Below are 23,416 nucleotides of genomic sequence, written 5' to 3'. Positions count from 1 at the left end.
ATAAAAAACTGTCCTGTCTGTATTCATGAAAATGAATTCAGATTTAGTCTATTTATGATGATTTCAGCTCAAAAATCATGTCATGCAGCTCTCCCCTATATGAAAGTACATAAGACGCTTTTATTTAAAAAAGTATCGGTATCGATATCGGTATCGGCGATACTGGCCCTGAAATACTTGGTATCGGATCGAATCCAGATTTTGTGGTATCGCCCACCCCTACTTATAGCTGACTATCTTTCTCGTTTGCCTGACCTGTGCAAGCCAGAGGGGGAGGAGTTGTGAAATGTGAGGAAGCGCACACACTCCCTCACTAACATTTTGGCTTAACTATTTGTTTGTTAAAGGTAGGGTAGGTCATTTTGGAGAAACCAGCTCGAGTGCGCTAGAATTTGAAAATACACAGCCGGAAAAAATCTGCCACTTCCTTACAGAGCCCCTCCTACAACACACGAACGCGCACATGACCAATGAGGGCATGAGAAGTTTGTGCACAGATGGAAGACTGACAGGCAGGCAGGTATGCCATCCAGTTACTTTAGCTAAAATGATTGGTCGTGCTTTTTACAGTAGGCCTACTACGGCTTCCACAGATGACGTTTTTTTATGGATTTTTTGTCAAAGCACAATATATTCATTGCTATCGGGATGTTAAGAGCATTCCATGGGATATAACAAGTGTATCTCGAGCCGGTTTCTCAAACTTACCTACCCAACCTTTAAGAAATGTAGTACATGTTTCTTCAGAGTTGTCTTTATCTCAGTTAAAGTTATAAAAACAGTTTACATAGACAAATTAATAAAATGCATCTAAATGAATTTTTCAGTCTTTAAAACACACAATCACAAAGTAATCACCATTTCCTTTGTACAGACCTGGAAGCCATCTTGTGCTAGTGCTCAAAGGGGGAGCACGCCTCCAAAGTAGTCGTTATATGTGCCGTATGAGTAGGCGGAGTCTGGGACGTGATTGGTCAGGAAATGTGTGATATGAGGGTCAATTAGGTTAAAAAGTATCCGTTTTAAGCAGACTTTGTTGTTTTTGAAGGTACCATATTTATGTTGATGAAATTATGAATTTACTTAAGCCTTTAGGGTTTTATTAAATGTAGACAACAGTGTTTAATTTTGTATTCAACCCTTCACTCCGCTTTCAGAACCGTGACCTGATTGGCCAGCACCAGGCATTGTACCAATTTGATTGAATAATAAAAGGTATATTTCGCAGATAAACCTAGTAACCCCGCACCCTTAAAAAAAACGTCTCTTTTGAAAGGCTTGCGCAAAAGAACGTAGCCATAAGATCCGTCTCCCTTCAAAGAGCCAAGAGACAGCAAAGAGTTGAGGCCCCCTCCGTGAGGTGAGGCCCCACGCAGTCTCCATGATCTGCCTGAAGGGAGGGACGGCCCTGTATGGAGATAACATGCGTACGCTAACACAACATTTGTTAGCGGTACCACTATGCTATGCTAGCTAGCTAAGGTTTTTAAAAAAAAAAAGAGATTAACAAAGACTAACTGCTTTACAGGAACAGTGTTGCTCCTTTATATCATTGTTTTCTTTCTTGTTCACTAGGTGATAGTGGCTCATGTTTTTGCTTCTGACTTTATCTTTGAACTTGTTTTCACTGCCGATTCAGGTTGACATCTTGGGTAAGTCCGTCACAGGCATATTGTAGGCTACAACTTTCTGTTGGTTTGTCTCCAAAATGGCTCGTTCAGCTGGTTTGTTTTTTCAGAAATGTGATAATATTTCTTGATGGAGGGCACATTGTCACAGTTTTCTTGTGAGTCCATGCTGGCTCCGACAGCTTAACAGTCTGAACCAGTCTAACTCTACTGCCATTTGCATTGCAAAACCTTCAGAAAGACAAGGTTCTAACAGTTGTTGTAATAGTAATAATGTTATCTCTGTCTATCTGTTATGAGAGGGACTGATCTACATAAAGCACAAACACAATCAGACAGTCTCATGCACACAAGCACAGACGAAGAAGCCCCTATAGCAAGCCTTGCACCCCGGTTAGGTTTGAATATGTCTCCCTCTGTGCTTTATCAAAAGAAAATGGCTCTGCTCTATTTAACTCCCACTCGTGTAGCCCCTGAATGGTGATTTGATGTGTATTGTTCAGCCCTGTTGTCATGAACCCTGCTCTGTGATATTTTAATCCCAGGGAGGTTTAAAAAAGTGGAATGGGCCTTTAGTGTCCCATTTCCATGGCTGATTACATGTCAGATGTCACTTTTCCCCACTATTTCATCCATTCTGCCTCCCGCAGGACATTAAAATGAGTTATGGGTTAAGCCGCGGATGTCAACAGGGAAGAGTTTCTTTCTTCTTTTTTAAGTCTTTGCATCACAGTCAATACCCAAATATACAAATCTTAATCCGCTGTAGCTTGAAAACGACTCTAGTTAGATATTATTGCTCCACTGAATAATTCAAACATTATCTTTCAGGGGGGTGTGTGTCCGGTCTTTTTCCCCCCAATAAAGTCTGGGCAGAGACAATGAGCTATGTGAGCAATTTCGCAAGTCAATCGGCAACTCCCAGAAAAACACTGCCTCTCATTGTGTGCCAGTGTGATGGGGAGTCTGGGGAGAAGAAAGATGAGGCAAACGTTGATATTTCATACTGGGTGCATGAAAGATGGGGCAGAGCTGATCACAGCCAGCTGCAGAGGAAAATGGGTGCCTTAATATGAATAATTTCTTTATTTTTTCTTAAGATGTAGAGAGATGGGTAGAACTGATAGAGAGACAGGGAGGTGTGGGATCTCTTGCACCTTGTAGAGATGTTTTTACCTCTGGCAACTCTTGTGAGCTGTCCTTCTTGAAGTGGTGTATGTGTGTCTGAAGGGGTATATGGAAAATAAATGGGGAAGCTATCCCCCTCCTTAGACAAAAGGCGCAGATGGCTGGCGGCCCTCCTCAGCTTTGGGGTGGGGTTGTGCAAGCAGACGCCCGCAACGGAGTGCCGTGCCCTCCCATGGAGTTCATTTCAGTTCCCCCACTGAAAGAGACGGCAGACAGGGGGGCCCTGCTCATAACAAGAAGGGCTTAGAGACCCTGCATTGCCCCCCCCCCTCAACGTCCCGACCTCCCCTCACCACTGGCCCATGACCCCTGCTCCTCACCAGGTCACATGCACAGTTACGAAGGTGGGAGGAATGCCGAAGCAGACGAGAGAGAGGGGGAACGAGACAGACAGAGAGAACACAACCTGGCCATAAAAACAGGAGGGTTTAAATCGTCTAATCTTACACCGGAGCCGGATTGTGCTCAGTCATCTGGTTACGACTAATCATTTTATTTGAACTATTCTGTAAGAAAGAATCTGACATAAGGAGTAAAACTGTGCGTTTCTGTAGACTTCTCGTCTCCAAGAAGTTTCCTGTAAATACTGTACAACTGGTGATTGTGGTTAACATAATAACTAAATCACAACAATAAATGGTGTGTCACATGTTAAATTAATCCCACCTCCCGTTTCACATTTTGGTGATCGGCTTATTTATTTTTGATCAACAGGCCTTCTATTCTCATGTTGTGAATGTAATTGGCCCATTAATCAGACGTTATCATCATTTTCAATACCCCTCTTCAGAAGGGAAGAACTGCATCCAACAGTGGGTCAAAAGTTGAATATCCACCCTTTAAGACATGGACAACGTTTTTATTAGGTTTTGCTTTCAGTTACTTTATGTTTATGGGCCAAAACTATGTAGATGCACGTACTGTAATCACAGATAAGCACCAATAAAGTCAATTTTATGGACTGTAATAGTTTCGAAGGGGGTGTCCATGTTCATACACAAAAGCTAGCTGAACTCCCAGGTCCAGAAATAATTCCAGAAAAACGTATTAAACCACAGTTTGACACTTCTACATTATGTTGTGGATTACAGGACATTAGAAAGGTATTCAGCTTTTTGGCATATTTATCAAAATGTTGAATTATGCCAATAAAAGTCAAGAGTGGAAATCTCAGAGTGATAAAATATTCCAAAAACATGGAGACAGTACAGAGAGACAGAGACAAGATAGTGAAAGAGAAAAGATTGTGAAAATTATGGAGGAAGAAAGAATCATACGCAGAATGATAAACCCTAACATCAATCTAACATATTTGTTATCGTGGTAAGAGGTCGTTTGTACATGATAATGTTCATGTCCTAGGCATGCCTCCTTAACTTGACCCCGAGTACTTGGGGGCCTTGTTTTTTTTTCATTTAACCAGATAGCTTGTTCTTGTTTCAGGAGATCTCACAGGTCTCCCGGGATAACACGTCGAAGTGTTTCAATGTTGCTGATTAGCAGTGATCCCCGCTCATGTTCAAGCTTCACCAAAACACGTTAACATACATCGTCTACTTTCCCTAAGCGGAGTTTGATTAAGGGCAGCATTCAATGAGGGATAATCTGCAGGTGATTATCTGTGGTAGAGGAGAGGGAAGGCACATTCATAATTCCTATGTAATACCCAGCACTTACTCCCTTTGACCTAATGACCCATATCCTGCCTTGTAGAAGGGGGAGCATATATTGTGAAACTGAAAGGCTTACAATGGCTTATCTGGAGGGACCTGAGGCACAGTGAGGCGCTTGTCAGCCCACTCCTGATACAGGGGGATTTGACCACAATGTGTGCATTATAATGGGCAGTGGGATGCATGTGGGTGCACTGGCAGCTGTCCCACACACTGTACAGAAAGCATAGTGGTTGTGTGTGTGATGATGGAGGAAGAAAGGGAGGGAGGGAAGGCTGTTTGCAAGTCTAAGTGTGTGTGCATAATAAAGATTGGAAAGGCGGTAGAATATATTGTTTGCAAGTCAAAGGGTGCATGTGCTGTGTTGTTTGGCATGTAGTGTGTAAATGTGTGCCTGTGGACATCTGCGTAAGTTTGTGTTTGTGTGTGTGTGTGTGTGTGTGTGTGTGTGTGTGTGTGTGTGTGTGTGTGTGTGTGTGTGTGTGTGTGTGTGTGTGTGTGTGTGTGTGTGTGTGCGAGCGTGCGTGCGTGCGTGCGTGCGTGCGTGCGTGTGTGTGTGTGTGTGTGTGTGTGTGTGTGTGTGTGTGTGTGTGTGTGTGTGTGTGTGTGTGTGTGTGTGTGTGTGTGTGTGTGTGTGTGTGTGTGTGTGCGTGCGTGCGTGCGTGCGTGCGTGCGTGCGTGCGTGCGTGCGTGCGTGCGTGCGTGCGTGCGTGCGTGCGTGTGTGTGTTTGTGTGTGTGTGTGTGTGTGTGTGTGTGTGTGTGTGTGTGTGTGTGTGTGTGTGTGTGTGTGTGTGTGTGTGTGTGTGTGTGTGTGTGTGTGCGTGCGTGCGTGCGTGCGTGCGTGCGTGCGTGCGTGCGTGCGTGTGTGCGTGTGTGTGTGTGTGTGAGAGAAGTCCCAGAGTGTAGCATTACAGTGAGTAGGGTGGGAGCCCTTGTTAGGAGCCGGTGAATGGAGGTCACTGTGACTCCTGAATAGTGGGGAAGAAAAAGGAAAACATGACAGATAGAGGATAATTCAACAGCTTCTGTCTCTTTCTCTCCTTCCTTAATTTACTCTTTACCCTACCATCTCCTATCACAGCCATGTGGCAAAGCAGTGTAGATTAGAACTGCACTGCAGCTAAGGAGGATTGTTGGTTAACTGTGTAGTAGATGTTAAAGGTTAATGTGTGTCATATTGTGAATGTAAAACCGTATTCAAATATTTCCCAAATTGGGATCAATAAAGTACTATCTTATCTTATCGTACAATGCAGAACATTGTGTTCCAGCTGTTAAGTACTCTAGTCTATTTAAATGTAAGTCACTTCTTTTTAACACAATAGCCTAACATTCACTGCTTCTCTTTTCCACTTTTTAAGTATTTGTGTTTTAATGTTGACTGTAACAAAAATAATTTCCCAATTTGGGATTCATAAAGTATATATCTATCTATTTATCTATGTATCTCCTGTTCTAACTCTAAAATCTAAATGAAAGGCACTAGCTACATCGGACAAAACAAGGTAAATCATTACATTTTGGAAATTATATTGAATTACTCTCTTTGGGGAAACAACATAACTTACACAATGTACAGAAATGTGACATTGAAGAAATGTAGCTACTCAGTCATAGGGTCGCTATTTAATCTCTGAGCTAAAACAAAGCTTCACTCAAAAGGATGTTAGAACAATGTTGCAGAAGCTTCTGGGCCACCGGTTGACCTGGGATTGTTTGACACTGGTGTGAATGGGTCAGTGTGTAAACTGACCCATGACTGTGCTGCATACCTGTGTGTAACACGGGTCACAAATGGCTCATCACTTCTGTGAGAGGGTCGAAATGTCAGTTTAAAGCTTGTACGTGATCCCACATCAAAGACAGTGTTATTGTATAAAAGTGGTTTCAGTCTCGACAGCTAATGAAGATGATTTCCCTCGAGGGAAGCATGACATCGAGCAAATTCTGCCAGCAAATGTGATTAGAAATTTTAAGAAGATCCATATAAAATCCTGAACAATAATTAATCCTGTAATATACATTTTTACGGCAATGTTTAACATTCTGTCTACGTTCTGTCTTTATGAACTGCAGTAGTGATGTCAGCCTGGAGATCTCTTGCATCAGCTGAACATAAGAAGTAATATACATGCAAATGTATTTTGGGGAGGTAAATTGATTCTGTTCTATTAATATTCATTTTTGATATTTTAGCTGACAGTCCAAATATCTACTATTTGAAAAGCGACGGCTGAAAATCTCATTTTGATAAACCACTAAATACTGTCATAACTTTTGGATTGAAATTTATATTTTAATTGAATGCCTTTAAAAGTGCAGGTTTAAAAAATAATAAAGTAAACCCTTCCTCATGTTGCTGTATTTACTCATCCCTGACAGCTTCATTTCTAAACAACACTCTGTCATGAGTCCTCTCACATTGCAATAAGGAGCTCAAATTCCTCGATAGCATAAGGAAATGACCGAGCAGAAAGTTTTCCTAATATTCCCCTCCCTCTGGTCTTCTCCACGTCCCTCCTCTGTCTGCTACACCTCTCCTCCCCTGTGCCTTTCATTGCCTACATCCACCTCTTCTCCTCTTTTTCCTCTTTCTCGCCTCAGCAGAGAGATGCTCATTGGGGAGTCACATTTCTGCCTCTCCTCCCTCCTCCCTTCCCAATCCCCCTCAGTTGTTGTTGCCCTCCAAATCTCAGCTGGCAGACTATGGAGAGAGCAAGGTCAGGGAGAAATAGACTTCTGCCTCCCCCTAAAACCATCCTCACCCCACCATCCCGCCGCTGTTGTTGTGGTTGTCGCCCCTCCAAATCTCTACTCACAGCCCATAGAGAGATGGAGGGAGATAGAGAGGGAAGGTAGGAAGTAGAAAGAGGTTTGGGAGTCTTCTCAACAGGGGGATAGTTCTCAGGGCGGCAGGAAATTACCCATGTGGTTTTTTGGTAATCCTTTTTTAATATCAGGTTTTGGGACATGGGTGGGGGGGCGAGGATAAGAAGGCAGGACTTGGGGGGAGAGAGAAGGAGGGAGACAAAAGAGGGATCCAGGCCAGACAAAACGATTGGCGGCTCCCAGGGGGACGATATGGTGTCTGTGTGTACATAACACACATCTCAAGTGCTGGAGATGAATAGCATTATGAGACTCACACAGTATGTCTTTGCTGCTCAGTAATACCATTGGTATCTACTGAAATTAATATTTTGAATGAGTTAGTTTCGTCTCTTGAAGACTTTCTCCCTCCTGTTTTTACAATTACAAAGCTTCTTTCAGAAGGCTGTGGTTACAACATATAAATAGATCCCTGAATGAAATACCACCTGGTTCAGTCCAAATAATTCTGCATGAAGATCCACTCAATGGGATGGCTTAACATTTTAATATGGCTGGCTTTCCTCATTTGGCAATAACCCTTGAAACATAAGCTCCTGAATTGTTCCTACAATTCAACCAAAGAACAAAAGTTTAAAGTTGCACAAATCAGAATTGTTGATGTCATCCATAGATATATAAGTTATAAATATCCCACTGTGTGCTACCCGCCCAGCATCTAATGCCAGAAAACAAAGTTAGCATCACCGCGTAAGGAAGTCAAACACAAACTGGGAATCACCAAGATGTTCGTGAGATTGTGAATATTGGACATAAACTCATCAGGTAATCAGAAACATAACTCAGTGCATGCTAAATGCTTGTCTTTTAAAAAAGGCAAGTGTTTGATAATTGTCATAACAACTTTTTAGCGTCAGATGTGTCTTTAGCTGATGAAGATCTTCTGCTTCTAAGTAAATTCAGGCAGAAATGTTTAATGCTGCACAAATCAATATTTTTCTCATAACAATGCTTTACCTGACAACGTGTAATGGAATTGATATCAGTTTAAGTCCCAAATCCACAGAGAACAGTTTGCTTTTGTTTAATTATCTTTTTGTTCGATGGTTTCGTTTTACGGCCCACAGCTTTGCGGTTTGGCTTTAATCTTACCAGTCTCATCATCAACCTGTTAACAGGAAGCTAGTATTCAATACCTGCTAAGCACCAAATAAAAGACACATGCGGGACTAGCTAGCGTACACAGTTGAACTTTTAGCAGCTAAATAATAGTTGTAAAGCTAAAAGGAATATTAATATTGGAATAACACTGTGGGGGCCAGAACAATAACTCCATATGAATCCTTATAGTTTGTATCAGCTGAATAAGAAACAGGCAGCCACAGTATATGCTAACACATTGGCAACCAAAACATGATATTCTGTCAGTCTTGTGTTTATAGCTTGTTGCGCTCTCCAAAAAATATCAACTGTAGCTGCCTAAACTTGTCAAGAAACTTTTTTTCTACACTTGAAAGACTTTGAATTTAACTTTCAATAGCCGCTTTCACACCAAGTACTTTGCCGTACTTAGTTCCCAGCACCTAGTTCCCCCATGGAACTAAAGAGAAGATTGTGTTCACACCGATTCACACCAGAATAAGTCCCTGAGGGAAGATTACGCAAATGAAGCTGAAATGAAGCCGCTGACGTCACTTCTTCTTCTTCTGCTTTGGGTTTACTGGCAGGCCGCAAACCACTTCACGGCGTATACTGCCGCCCGAAGACCCCGGCCGGAAGTCCCTGGAGTTGGGGACTGGCTTCAGTAGAAGCTGGGAGTCCCATGCTAATGCCAGCAAATACGATGGCGGCTTCACAAAACTTTTCCGAGTTTTACGGGGCGTGGTTTGCAATTCGCCCACCCAATCAGAAATTGGAACTTTTTTCTAGCAGGGACTGAAAAGGGGGGAAAAGTTCTCATCAACTAAGTTCTCTTTTTGGTGTGAACGCAAAATCCAAGGAACTATCGGAACTAAAAGGGAAAAGTACTCCGGTGTGAAAGCGCCTAGCAAGTCAAAACGTTCCTTCAAAGGCACACTTCACTTGACACTTCAAGGCTAGATAAGTATGGGCTTGTACTGATAAGGAGGAGAAGGATCTGTCTGCATTCTCAGTCATTAATCAGCGTCACTTAGGGAAATCCAAGCCTCCCTTCAGCAATCCATTGTAGATAGTGGCTCACACATAAGAAGAGGAGCTACCCACAAGACACAGCTCTCAGAAGCCTGGTTGCACCCCCTTATTGACCCCCTTTATGGCAGATGCACCCCTTTGGTGAGGGAGTTAGGCATTACTGTAGTTGTCTTACGCTCCTCCCCCACCCCGCTTTTTTTAATGGGGTGTGGCAGATAGAGGATGAAAGGAAGGAAGGAAGGTAGAAAGGAAGGGAGGGAGGAGAATATAGGAAAAAGAAAACCATACAGTGTCTCTATTAGGACATTGTCAGCAAACATGTACACCCCCTATTCCTGGGGGTTGTAATGGATAGGGTGAAAATGGGTGTTTCAATCAACTCAGTACAACATAGGTCAAAAGAGGACATAGAAGTGAAATCCAATTCATGGCATTCACCCTGTGGGCTCAACTGGTTTGAAACTCTGCTGCCCAACAACCACGTGGTGCTTTCACTTCTTCCTTAGGCTTAGGATGCCTGGCATTTTTTAAATAAATACTCTGGTTGTGTCTGGATCTAGTTTATTTGGCTTAATGATACTGTGGGAAACACACTGACCATACAGAAATGTTACGAGCCTTTTAACCAAATTTAACTGTAGACTATAAATCTATCCAACTAGACCTCCACAAGTCTTCACAGGCACGACAGGCACATACTAGGAGTTACAAATATGTATTGTATCCTCACTACTTCCCAAACACAATCATTTTCATTTGAACCTTTTTCTTTAAAGCATTTTGGACGCTAAGACTGGTGGCGTGTTGTGTAGGTGATTTTTGTCAGTGAGGTTTTAGCAGGTTTTATAGTAGGCATGGAACATGATAAATGAGACTTGGATTATACTGTGTGAGTTGTGGGAGAGTTTGCAAACTGAACCCATTTACGTAAAAACATTTCTTTGTGTTTTGTTCTTCTTTCACAGTGGAGGTATGCAATAATTTTATATAACAAGAGGTGAGTAGTTGCTGATGATCATTTTACCTTGGGGTATGATATATTAAAATACATTATTTATGAATATCTTCCGGTGTCCGAAGATACATTTAGACAATCCCCATGTTATATTTATATAGTTCCATTTATTTATTTGTTTTCTCTCTAGTCAGGCCATGTCAAATCCAGTTCAGCTGTTGTCAGTCTACTAGTCCATTCCAGCCCTCTTTAGGTCAATTTCATTGAGTGGAGTCACGCCTGGGGGCAACCAAACCATGCACTATTTAGCCTATTGTAGCTCCCTCCAGTCCAACCTAGTAGTCTGGCCCAGTTTAGATTATTTTCGCCAGTTCAAGCCATCATCTTAACCTGCGTGACAACATAGCAACGCCCTCTCAACCGCAGCTTAGATCAGCACACTTCAGGCGCTTCTCTTTCTCTTCCTTCCTAGATCCCTGGTTTCTGGTGATAAGGAGGTTAAAAGGGCAGTGTGTGTGGTTGACAAGGCGCTATAGATCACAGTGAGTAGCCATAGCTCTTCCCTTTTCTGCTGACGATGCACAAACATGTCTCTCTATCATCCCCTTTGTGAAACAACATTCCTCCCTAAAACTGTTTATAACCATACTAACAAATGATCAGCTTTGTTAATGTGATACTGCACATATACTTAAACACTTATGTTGCACGTATGCTCTGTTAAACCAAATAAATCTAGCTTATACAGAAACCCAGCCTATGCTAGTAGTGTATTGAACAAGTGAAGAGGAAATAGGATGCTATGGATTTCCAATGGAGGATTAGATTTCCTATAGCAAAAGGATACAGGTCTCATTCTACAATGGGAGGGGAGTGAATATCTAGGAGAACAAATGATACTGTGGCTAAAGGCAATCCATGCCACTAATTCCTCTCAGTGGTCACTGCATTTGTCACATGGATCTGTTAATTGCGAGACAGTATAAAGCAGTTTTTAATATGTTCCAGAGCTGGAGTCAGTAGGAGCCCCCACATTTTGATTAAGTGCACTTCACTAATGATTAACTCCAACATGTAGCAACTGCTCATATTGGCTGGTTTATAAGGTGAGGTCATTTGTATTGTTAAACAAAAGCATGACCTACTGTATGTGATGTCTATGTCCTGAAGAATGCCTCAAGGCTGATATTTCATTTGAGTAAAAGTGCATATGAAGTCACTAGTTCCTGCTTTGTATCCTATGTCCAGTGATCATTGCAACTAACAGAGTTATTGGGATTAAAGGAATTTGAAACATAAATGTATTCAATTGAATTATATCAGTTGATCAGAAATCTACTCATGTTTGTAAAATGTTCTGTTAGAAATGAATATTTTTTTCACTGTTTTCACCCTTTAACGAGAGTCCCACTCAGCCCTCAATCGCATGCTTGTTTCTCTGACCATTGGGCCTTTGTTGAGGACTCCAAATGTCCCGTGTACTTGAATGTCAATGCTAAAAAATGGCGCTGTGTTGCTTGTTGGGGGAGGAATGATAAAACACCAACATGCTGCTAAGCAGATCTCCTTGTCTTAGTTTCCCAAACAACATAAGATATATCTATAATGTCAGCCTTCAATACACTAAATATTAGGAGGCCATAAATGAAAACCTGACTTGCTTAGCACAAAGTGAACATATTACATCTTCAAGAATTTGATGGAGCAGTTGGTCAATTACTGTTAATCCATAAGATAATCAGCTTTTTATTGCTGAAAACTGCTTATATTCACAGTTAGACACATTACAACCGCTTTACTTTACCACTATAGCAGGTCTTTGCAACTACAAGCATTGAGTAGGGTATAGCATGGCTCTAGGCTTTGATTCACATAAAACTGCCCTGCTCAAAAGACACATAGCAATGCATGTTGGATAAAAGTGTCCCCACCAAACAACTATTGCTATGTGAAACCACATGAAACACAAAGACGGGTAAAGAATCAAACATTGTTTTTCTGTGTCAAGGACATTTAAATCATGGCAAGTCAGCAAGTCACAATCTATCCTTTTCTTCATGCGTCATGTTCTCTCTCACACAGAAAAATACATATTGGAGGAAGATAATGTACCACCAGCTTGTATGACTGTGTGTGTGTGTGTGTGTGTGTGTGTGTGTGTGTGTGTGTGTGTGTGTGTGTGTGTGTGTGTGTGTGTGTGTGTGTGTGTGTGTGTGTGTGTGTGTGTGTGGTCCCATGGGGTGTGTATCTGTGCAGAGACCTAACTGACCCCTTATGTTGTTTATCAGTCCCTAATTCATCCCAGTGGCATCTGGGCATCACAGCAGTCTCTGGTGGAAGTGAACCTTGGAAGAGTGGGGTGTCTGGTCGGGTAGGACGTGGTGGGACATTGCATGTGCGTGTGTGTGTGTGAGGGGAGGAGTGCGGGGGTTTCTCTGAGAAGAAATATATCATGGCTTTAACACTCCGCTAGCAGATCATCCATCTGGACGCAAGTAGGTTCATTGTTTTGACACTCACAGCGTGGTGCTGTCTGGAGAGGAGAAGCCTCCCTTCACCTCCTTAATTGTGCTGAACATGATGCAATCGGAGGGCGTGTGTGTTTTTGTGTAATGTAAGTGTGTGTATATATGTTGAAGAGCTTGAGTCTAAAATGGGACACTAGTTTCTGGTGGTGGCCATGAAGTCTTAATGCAGGGCAACTTATGAAAACACAAGCCAATAGACAAAATATGAGAAAGTTAGAAAAAGATCTTTACAAATTCAACAACACTCTTAACTGTGTGATCAATACCTTTGCTTGACTAAAAAACAATTGACCGTATACTGTACTTTAACATGTTGGAAATAATAAATACACATATCTTGCATTGTTCTTTTCTGCTATACGGGAAGAGGAAGACATTTTATTAGAGGAAGCTTTATTGAACCATCACAATATCGAAAGGGAACAGTTTTATTTCTTATTTGTCTTTCCATACACCAGTCAAAGTCTGAACAATAAACAAATGTAATAACCTCTTAGTCATAACCTTACAGTAGTTATAAGAAGCAGTAATTGAATATCCATCACACTACTGATCAAAGTGCCATCAACAGATTTAATCTTTCCACAAACACGAGACACACGAATCACGAGATTGCTCATGCGCTTTTATTGTTCATATCAGGAACGCTGCCAAATAAAGTGCTGTATACTGATATCACATTCACTGATGCCAGGGCAGGATAACAGTGTTGTAAATACTTTATATGGTAGATACACCTAGCAACATGTAAAACAGAAATGAGAAACAAACGTCCAGGACATATTCTCTTTTCCCTAACACACTGATGTGTCTCTTATAGTGCCTTAGTGAATCCAATAATTGTTAACATTTGTGTTAAAGTTTCCTTTCTCTAAAATACATTATATTGCGATAAAATAAACTTCAGGCATTTCTCAGAGTGTAAACTTTAATATATTGTGTATAAGTGTACTAAAAGGTATGATTTTTGATGATAGTTGTAGACGCTGAGCGGTTTTATTTTCCCTAGGAGAGTATAAGCTAAAATTGGCTAAGGTGAGAAAGCATTGTTACTTACATTTCTAACCCCTTCAAAGAAGAGACATCCTAAGAAGTTATGGACATCTCAAACATCAATAATTGCAGCAACATAGCATCAAAAGGATAAACATTTTGGTGGGAAGATTATTTGAGGACGCTACACGTAAGGGAAGGGACATGTTAGGGGTTCGGAGTAAAAACAATTTCATGGTCAATTAGCAGATAACGAAAGATCACAGAAAGACATCTCACAGGGATGTTCGCACATATCATGAAATTAATTTTGCATATTTTGTTTTGCATCTGAGGATATAAAGGCAGTCAAGGCACATTGGCTGCTAATATACACACACGTCCCAAGTTTCCTGGAACTAGTGGAAAGTCCATGCTCGCTGTGCATCACAGATGGGACAGGTTTCTACCAACAGGAGACGGACGTCCCCGTTGTGGCTGGAAAGAGTGCAGTTGGATATTAAGAGCAGACTCTTTGGCAGTAAAGAGAGCATCTGTGGACACATTAAGGAACGCCAAACAAAAAGTCACACCTACACCTAGAAAACAACTAGAACAGCATAGCCATTGTTGGTGGCTCGCAACCTTTACTTGAACTTTAAATCTGGGGAACTCCACTGATTTTAAACATCAACGTCTGTTTAAAGGTCTTTGGGGATTGCTACTTTGTGTGTGGAAAAAGTTGAATGAAGCCTTTGTTGCACTAAAAGGGAGATATGAAAGATCAAGTGATGTTACTTGAGTAGGCACCCAATCCTAAGTCCCGCCCCCCTTAGTTACAGTTGCAATGTTGGACAAGCTTGAAAAAGGAAACGCCAAGAAGCAAACGCAAGAGGTACAGTATACATTTGAGGGAAATATTCAGGGTGATAACCTTCACTAAGGCAACCTTTGTCAGGAGGTTGGACTTTGTGTATATCAAAAATGATTACCACCAAAAAAGTTACTTCTGTGCTGAACGTAGACTTACAGAGATAATATAAACAAAATAATGTTAGCCTTGAATTCTTCTGGCTAACGATGATTCACATCATCTTAAAAATATGTCAGCAACCGTCATTGGTGATCTGATATTAGGTCCTTTTTTATTTAGTGTTGGCTAGCTAGTTAGCTCATGTTTAGCTAACATTAGCTAACTTAATGACGTTAAGTTAACAGCTTGATGTGGCAATAAACAATGTAATATGTAGGTCAAGGTTGCGACAACAATGTACTGGATGTTACATAGTAATCTTAGCTTTGAACATACGTAGCATAATCAGTTTAAAAGGAAATGGGAAAGTTGTTTCTGCTGTGACCAAGCTTGCTCTACTGTTTTTGGAGCACAGAACGAAAAGGGGCGCAACCTAAAAAGGGCTTTCAAGTACACATTTGGGAATAAAGTTAGAAAAAAGTGAGCTTACGACTTTAGCTTCTGCTAGCATAACAGGAACGGACTAAACTCCCTGGGGTAGAGTTGTATTGTGGGTAATAAAGTAGGCACTAGTTAATTTTTGATTTAAATATTTTTATTTTATAGGTAAAAACTAACCAGGGATTACGGGTAATAAGTTTCTTTTTCCTACACCAGTAAACATTGTGGAGGTCCTCCTGCACAGACACCACTGCTTAACAAATACTAAAGTATACACTAATTTACAGGGATACAAAATAAAATACAGTATTTCTTTCAATAACAAAATATATTTCATATTGATTGGTACAATTCTGGAGTGAATTTATTTGAGAAAATACCTTCTCTTTTACTGCCCTCGTTGTTTTAATATCCAAATGTGTCAAGTGTCATTGTGCTCTCTCTGCTCAAGTGCTTCTGCATTTCCTATGCATATGTTATGATCATTGTAACATTTCACTTGTATTGCCATACATTTGCCATGACTTACTGATTAAACTATTCACACAAAAAATATATACTCATTCTCATGAATAGAGGGGAAACAAGGCACCAGTTTTCCTGCTCATTTAACACTCAAGAACAGTATTTCAGGAAAGACCATTCTATTTGAAGCTCTTCTAAAATACTGTAATATATCATGAATAATTCAGCTTTTAAAACTGTTTACACTTCATATACCTGCTCAATTCATTATAATGGCATAAAGGAACATGAGTGTGTATGGATTATGTTGAACTTAAAAAAGAACCCTTGAGGCATGAAGCAAATTGTGGTGACCAAACATGAATAATGAGCGTCCGTTTCTTAAAATACAGTTTTATTTGTGAATTTACATTGATTAGCAATACATCTAAGAGCAACTCCATTAGATAACCATTTTATATAGGATTTTCACAGGTCACAAAGTAGCTTGGCTCATTCTGGCATGCCAAAGCAATTTTTTTTTTAAACAGAAAAAAGATGGATAGAGAGGCATTAGTAAAGCAAGGTGCAAACAGTCGGAAACAGAGGTGAAAAATAAAGGGATGCAATGCACATTCAGTTCATCTGGAAGCAATTTATGCTCATAAAATGGTTAATAAAAAAGCCTAGTGCTCTCTGCAAACTAAAAGAAGGAAAAAAAGCGTACTGCGATACAAATGGAGGATGAAAGAAATAGTTTCCAGAAGGAGAGATGGTTTGAGAAAAGAAGACATTTTGAGTGATAAAAACATGGTGCGTTAGTGTCCGGTTTTTCCTCTTTACTACACACACATAAGCACTTCCATTTCCAAACTCACACCTCCTTTCTCTATCTCTCATTTGTGGGACCTCAGCTCTTTACCCAGAGCCAAAAGCTATCATTTAACACAGCTAAAGATGTGTCCCTAAACCCTGCCCCCAAATCCAATACTTCACATTGCTAGCTGGGATATTGGTACATCTGGTTAAACTGCGGGGGGAGGAGAATATGTGGCAACCCATCACACTTTGGCTTTGCAGAGTTCAACTGTGGGTCAACTGACAGTTACCACACCAACGTGTTTACAAGAGAAATTACATGAGGGGAGGCTTTAAACGCTGAAATGACAAGCGGGCTCGCAGAGCAAGCAATACAAATATAATGTCCACATGACCTCCAAAATGTTCCAGTTGCGGGAGGAAATAAACGGAGAATTAAGAGAGGAAACGTAGCTGCTATAAATGCAGCTACAGAAAAAAGTTTTTGGGGAGCCTGAGGGGTGTCGATGCAGTCACTGGGGTGATTTTAGGGAGGTTTTGTTCGGCTCCTTGACGCCTATGCAGGCAGACGAGAAACGCAACCCTTGTCTGATTATTAAAAACAATGGTGGAAAAAATTATTACAATATGGCTTAAAAAAAAACACACCAAAATAAAAGTTGTCACCTCTTCGAACTTCACGACTCCAAATGACTCATTTGAGCTGGCTACTGCTGGTAGTTTCCGCACTACACTTCCCGTTTTGTTGAGAAGTAGAGATCATTCATGTGACACCAATGAAAGATCATTCTTTCTCCATTTGACTCACTTGCTGGGTCCTGACCTCTCTCTGGCACCGTGCCTCGCTTGCTACTTGCACATCTTTTATCAGAAACTTCACAATTTCCTTCACTGGTGAAACCACCTGCCACTAAATGTGTTATATACCACGAGAAAAGTGCAGCACAATAAAATAAAAAATATATCGTTAAAAATCTATAGCCAACATATCCAGTTTTCATATATCTGTGTTATATAGTACATTTGTGTACTCTGTACTATTAGAATAACATTTGAGCAATCAGGCATTACTACAGGACATAGTCAGCCGTATAAATTCAGTTCTTGCAAAAAAGAGAAAACATGCGTAACATCTGTAATTCTCTGTGAAAGCTTACAAATGAGTACAAAACAGAGTTGACTAATACCAAATTTGTGTTTGATAAAAAAAGATAACATTTCATGAGATGAAAAACTAGAAAAACTGACGCTTTACTAAAATTAGATTGTTTTTCTTTTCTTCCGTTTAGTTTGGCAACCCCCCCCCCAAATAAAAAAAACATTGAGATGAAGAGGAGAAGATATGAAAATGCTACATAAATATTCTGAGATTGTGTCAACGTAGTTGTGCTAAACTGCCAGCCTTCGTCCTCACTATCCACTCTTAAACTCGTCTTCTTGTTCGGCCACAATCAGCGGAAGAGAAGCTACAGAAGCGTGAGAGAGCGGAGAGAAAACCTCACAGTAAATAAATCAACTCAAACTCTGTGGCTGTTTTTTCTGAGACCAGATTTCCAGTGTGACTTCAAATTTCATGCAGCCTCTCAGTTCCCTATTCAGAGTCAGGTGACCAGAAAACTAAAAATTAAAAGACCGGAAGAGTCTTAAAAGAAGGTCTAGTTTCAACTTGTGCAGTTTTACAACACAATCTATTTTGTAGCAAGCAATACGCGAGGTGGTTTCAAGTTATATTTTTCGGCCTGGGAAACACCACAAGAGGAGCCAGTTATTCAGGATTTAAATCTCCTCAAATGACACCCGAAGGCCTCTGAAGAGGACTGTTAGGGTGCTGCCTAGGTGAAGAGGTTATAGACCCCCAACCTGCTGCAGCCTCAATCTGTGGCACCGCATGCTCATCACAAACTTTCACAAACATTATTGTCTTTTTTGCAGAAGGAGATTTTTCTGTTGCAAACCAATTCCTTTTTTATGTAATCCGTTCTACTGCCTTTTGCACATAAAAGCATTTGTTAAAAAAATTCAAATAAAATTCAAATCATAAGAGGACATGGAAAACGGAGACAAAGTAAAAACACAGACGTTAACAGAACGGCTGCCGCCCCTCTTTCTTCTTCAGACGGTGCTCTGTCTGCTCTCAGGCCTCCGTCTTCTCTTTCTTTTTGTTCTTCTTCAGGAAGGACGGGGTGCGGAACTTCTTCTTCTTCTTGGTGTTGGGCGACTTGGAGGGCGAGCTCTCGGGGGACAGCGCCTCTTTGATCTTCTCGCTCGAGCGCACAGTGATCTCCACGCTCTCCACGCTGGTGGTCAGCTGGCTCACGCGCTTGCACAGATCTGTGTCCACGTCGCCGTGGTCCTCTTTGCCGTTCATAAGGCCCGTGTGGTTGTCTGAGGGGGGAGGGGGGACACAGGTCAGATGAGGACACGGAACAAGAAACAAAGACATGTCAGTTTCACTTGTTTGTGCCAGACACACCCTATTAACAGGGAGCACACACAACTCATAAATACACGTATGACCTACACTTCATATGACTAATGTGAGTACAAGTTCTCATGATAGAGTAGTGAAAAATAGTGAGATACTAAAAGCTAAATCCAAACTGATGGTATAAATAAAACATATATGAAATATATTTGTGGTAAATAATATGTTGAGAAATAACAAAAATAAACTAAAACCAGCACACACAGGCTAAAATACGTCATAAAAACCTTTAGGGATATGTTGTTATGCGAAGTATAATTTTTGGCTTTTCAGTTTTTGCAATTTCATATCCTTATCATTCATTTAATCAATTATATTATCTTTTTAATTTTAAGCTAACCGTTTAATTTGATCAGTATTTATCAGTAATGAATCCATCAGACAAGGACTGAGCTTGCCAACGTGAACAGCTGTAACAGTTTTAAGAATAAATGACAGCTTGTAAATAATATAATTACAGAATAAAAACAAGCCCAACTTAAAAAAGATAGTCGACCAAATACTCTCCTGCAGTCTCAGCTAAGTCATAGGCTAAGGACAAAAGACTTAAATTAGCATGTTTGCCAACTACTAATGTTTATTACCATGGTCTATCACTATCAAATACAAATATATTAATAAGCTTCTCCAAGTTATAGTATTTGCAGGAGTACTGTGTTGGGTTGCGTTGTATTTTACAGGTCTTCATGTGGTTGTGTCTAACCTCACAATGCTCATGTGACCAAAGTGAGGCTTTGCTGCATCAAACCCACCGTTACCATCTGAACTGCACGATGAACTTTTGCTTCACTCGCAGAGACAGGCTGTCCCAGTGCTCTACATATTTAATGACGTGCCTGTGTTAAAATCCAGTGACCTGATAGCCAAGAGTCTGTCCTCCCTTTATCCTAAAAAAAGGGGCCTAAACCCACTCTCTTAATGAGTGTTATCGTAACAGTTCTGCTAATGTCACATCACTTTCTATATGTGGAGAATGCACAGCAACCTATTGTATTATAAAAATAAAAATAAAAATAAAAAAGCAGACACAATTAACAACTCACACAACAATTGACCTGGTTTCAGCACAGCAACCTGGTTTCAGCACAGCAACTCATAGTTGTGGAGTCAGAGAATAAGGGTCCCCTGAGCCAGTGTGAGCCGTTGTGGATTAATTGTTACTCATTGTGTGGTTTTGAGTGTTTGTGCTGGGGGGAAGCTGACAGGAAGTCAATCTCAGTGTCATTATTTACAACATGTGGAGAGGCCGCTGTGATCTTTGTCTCTCTAAGAGGCAACATACTGGCTTCAAATGTCAGACACAAGAATGTCTGGCTAATAGATATGGGACTGTAGATCTAAATGGCAGCAAGAGACATTCAATACCCAGAAATCATGTGATGACATCATAGCAAGCTCATGTTTCCAACCCGGCAGGTCTGTCATGATTTACACCAAAGGCAAGAGAAGAAAAGGATCTCGTGCTGATGGGAATGTGTTTAAACAATTTGAGTTGGCAGTGCATATAAGGACACTCTAAAATTCAAGATACACAGTTAGCTAGCTAAAGACTTTGTGATCAATATTTTGAAAACAAATGTAAATGTTGTTCATCATTAAATCGGTCACACATATTGTAACTATTGAACTCTGTAAAACACTAAATTTGCTATTGTATGACACCTATGTTTTTCCTTTTAAAATGATAACATTTGAATTCTCAATTAAAGCCAATGAGGTCATAGAAGACTTATTTGTGCTTAACATCTTAATGCTGAGCATGTCATACCATCACCTGACTCTTGCTTTATACTTTATGTAAAGTCATCAGTGGTATGGATATTTTTTTCTGAATCTTGGCCAAAGTAAATCAATAAGATCAACATTTTCCCAAATTGTAAAACCATTACTTTACAATCAAATCCAGAGGACAAAGAATAAAGCTAACATAGCTATTATGAATTAATGTATGTACATTTGGTCTTGAATTAAAAAGGTGTGGGTTTGGCATCCACTGAAATGTGACATGTCCCTGAATGCCCCAACAAGGCAGGCAGTTCAAGTAAGGTTAAGAAAATTGCTGCTGTAATGAATAATAACTGAGTCCTTACAACTTGATTCTGATATTGTAAATGATATATTGTTCTCAAATGTATAAACATGTGCTTTAAAAACTGTCCTTTGTTATGTTACTCGAGTGAGAAAGTGCTCTAAAGGTTGTTTCATCACTCCTGGTGGGTATGGGTGAGTTCTAATGACCAACAGCAGCTATGTATTTAGGATACACATCTAATTAGGTTTAGAATAGAGTTGATGGGATATTATTGCGGTTTCATTAGAGTAGGAGCATTGCATCCTCATAGCACGGATCAGGCATTGCATAGGGAGCTTTTAGTCCATTTCATATTAATTTGCACACACACTTAAACACACATCTGGTGTTAAAGACACACAGCAAGGCACTGAAGATCTTTCTGACACAGTGTCTCTCCCCCTGGGTGAGTTATACCTTCTTTAGCTGGAGTGCTTTGCGGAGACTGGGGGAGAGAGAGAGACTGAGAGAGAGAGGAGCCGTCGTCGGAGGTTAGCTCGTGCTCTCCATCTGCAGGCAGGGGGGAGGGGGTGAGGGAGGGATGAGGGGATTGCAGGGTGGTGTAGAGGATTGAAGTAGCAGGACGACAGCAGGGGTGAGTGGGATGAGAGGTTGGGGAGGGGGATGAAGGGAGAGGGAGGTGAGAGAGTTGGAGAGATTAGTGGTAACACACATGTTAGAATCAGGCCATGCACAGCTGCTTTGACACAACATTTACAAAAGTCCTTGTCTGTTCATCCTCACTCGTTTGTCATGTGATTCTCCTGGTGGCTGTAATATTGTATTGAGCCTTAAGATCCCACTGATATGCACAGACGCCCGGACAGGAAACCTAAGGGCTGAAGGTGTTATTTCCAGAGCAGCTAGCTCCCTGTGACACATGCTAACACAAAACCTGCTAATAAAGTGGGTCATGTATTACCGCCTTATTATGAAGCTTTCAAATATGATGCATTATCAGGCACTTTTAAAGAGAAGGAGATTAACTATATCAACAGCTAGGGCTGAGCATTATAGGTGGATGTGATGTTTAGTGATGATATTGTTAACCAAAATAATAATTTTTAACAATCTCTGGTTAAAAATTCACAAAAAAGCTATTTAATTAGTATATACGATTTGACAGACATATGCTTTATGTCACTGATTCTCTCCTTATTATTAAGAAAATCTACTTTTTATAGAATTGCGACATTGATTAACCATATGACCCTGATACCCTTTCTCGGGGTAATACAAAAATTCGATGGGCCTCATTTCCTTACTCTTCTAAGGGAACTGTTGTAAAAGATCCACTCCTGCCTCCTGAACTAACTAAGCACTTCTGGAATAAGTTTCTGTATCACTCACATGATGAAATCAGCTTTTAAAACAGCTTCTGTACATATAGAGTAAATGTTAGAGTCTAGCTCAGCTTTAGCAGCTTCATTAGTTTTAAAACTGATTTGTGTGAATGAATGACATTCCCATATCACTTACCGAACACATTAATTAGCACATTCAGGGTTACACATACAGTTAGCGTCACGGCATATAGAACAGGGTTGCATAACAGCCTGGTGTGTGTATGTTACTTCTGTATCAGATGTAACATGCATAAAGTCACGTTTTGAAGAGTGAACCCAGTTTGAAGTTGTTGCATTTTTTATTAGAGAGTAAGCTGCATGCGTGTTGTCACGTTAAAAAGTACTTAGACCAATAAAAGTGCACCTCAAAGCAATTATGGCTGCAATATGCTCCTTTATACTTCACCGCATGTGCCTAATTGTATTAGATTTGACAATTATACTTCAAAAATGATATACAGGGTGGACTTGACACACCTCATCACAGGCAAAACCTTTGTGTGTGTGTGTGGTTGTATGTATGTGTGTGTGTGTGTGTGTGGCCCAGGCATATATCAGGGCACTACAGACGGTCTCCAGCTTGCACCCAGATTGGCCACCGGGGATTGGTGGGGCTGTGGGGGCAACAGTGTCATAGCAACGGGTTCCGATCATGGTGTGAAGGCCTGCTGTCTGTTCGGTCTGCTATCTTAGTGTCACACACACACACACACACACACACACACACACACACACACACACACACACACACACACACACACACACACACACACACACACACACACACACACACACACACACACACACACACACACACACACACACACACACAGACGACGACGACACGACGACGACGAGAGAGAGACAGACAGACAGACAGACTATACAGAC

General features: G+C 40.8%; 1 protein-coding gene across 2 annotated transcripts in view; it reads right to left on the bottom strand.

Annotated features, from left to right (window-relative positions):
* Positions 1–16,202: 16,202 nt before the first annotated feature.
* LOC104941699 (gamma-adducin-like) overlaps positions 16,203–23,416 on the bottom strand; it is a 42,856-nt gene continuing 35,642 nt past the window's right edge. Inside the window, exons 14-15 of one of the 2 annotated variants that reach the window (XM_010766833.1) lie at positions 21,597–21,689; positions 16,203–19,008 (exon numbers count right to left, since the gene is read on the bottom strand). In XM_010766833.1, the coding sequence (XP_010765135.1) occupies positions 18,758–19,008; positions 21,597–21,689 (344 nt within the window). In that variant the 3' untranslated portion in view covers positions 16,203–18,757. The remainder of the gene's footprint in view (positions 19,009–21,596; positions 21,690–23,416) is intronic. The other variant, XM_010766834.1, reaches the window with a different exon arrangement.

The sequence above is a fragment of the Notothenia coriiceps genome, unplaced genomic scaffold, assembly GCF_000735185.1.
Source record: "Notothenia coriiceps isolate Sejong01 unplaced genomic scaffold, NC01 NC01_scaffold00003728, whole genome shotgun sequence".
In the NCBI taxonomy this organism is placed as follows: domain Eukaryota; kingdom Metazoa; phylum Chordata; class Actinopteri; order Perciformes; family Nototheniidae; genus Notothenia; species Notothenia coriiceps.
Note: the sequence above shows the minus strand (reverse complement) of the source record. Positions and strands in the feature narration are given on the sequence as shown.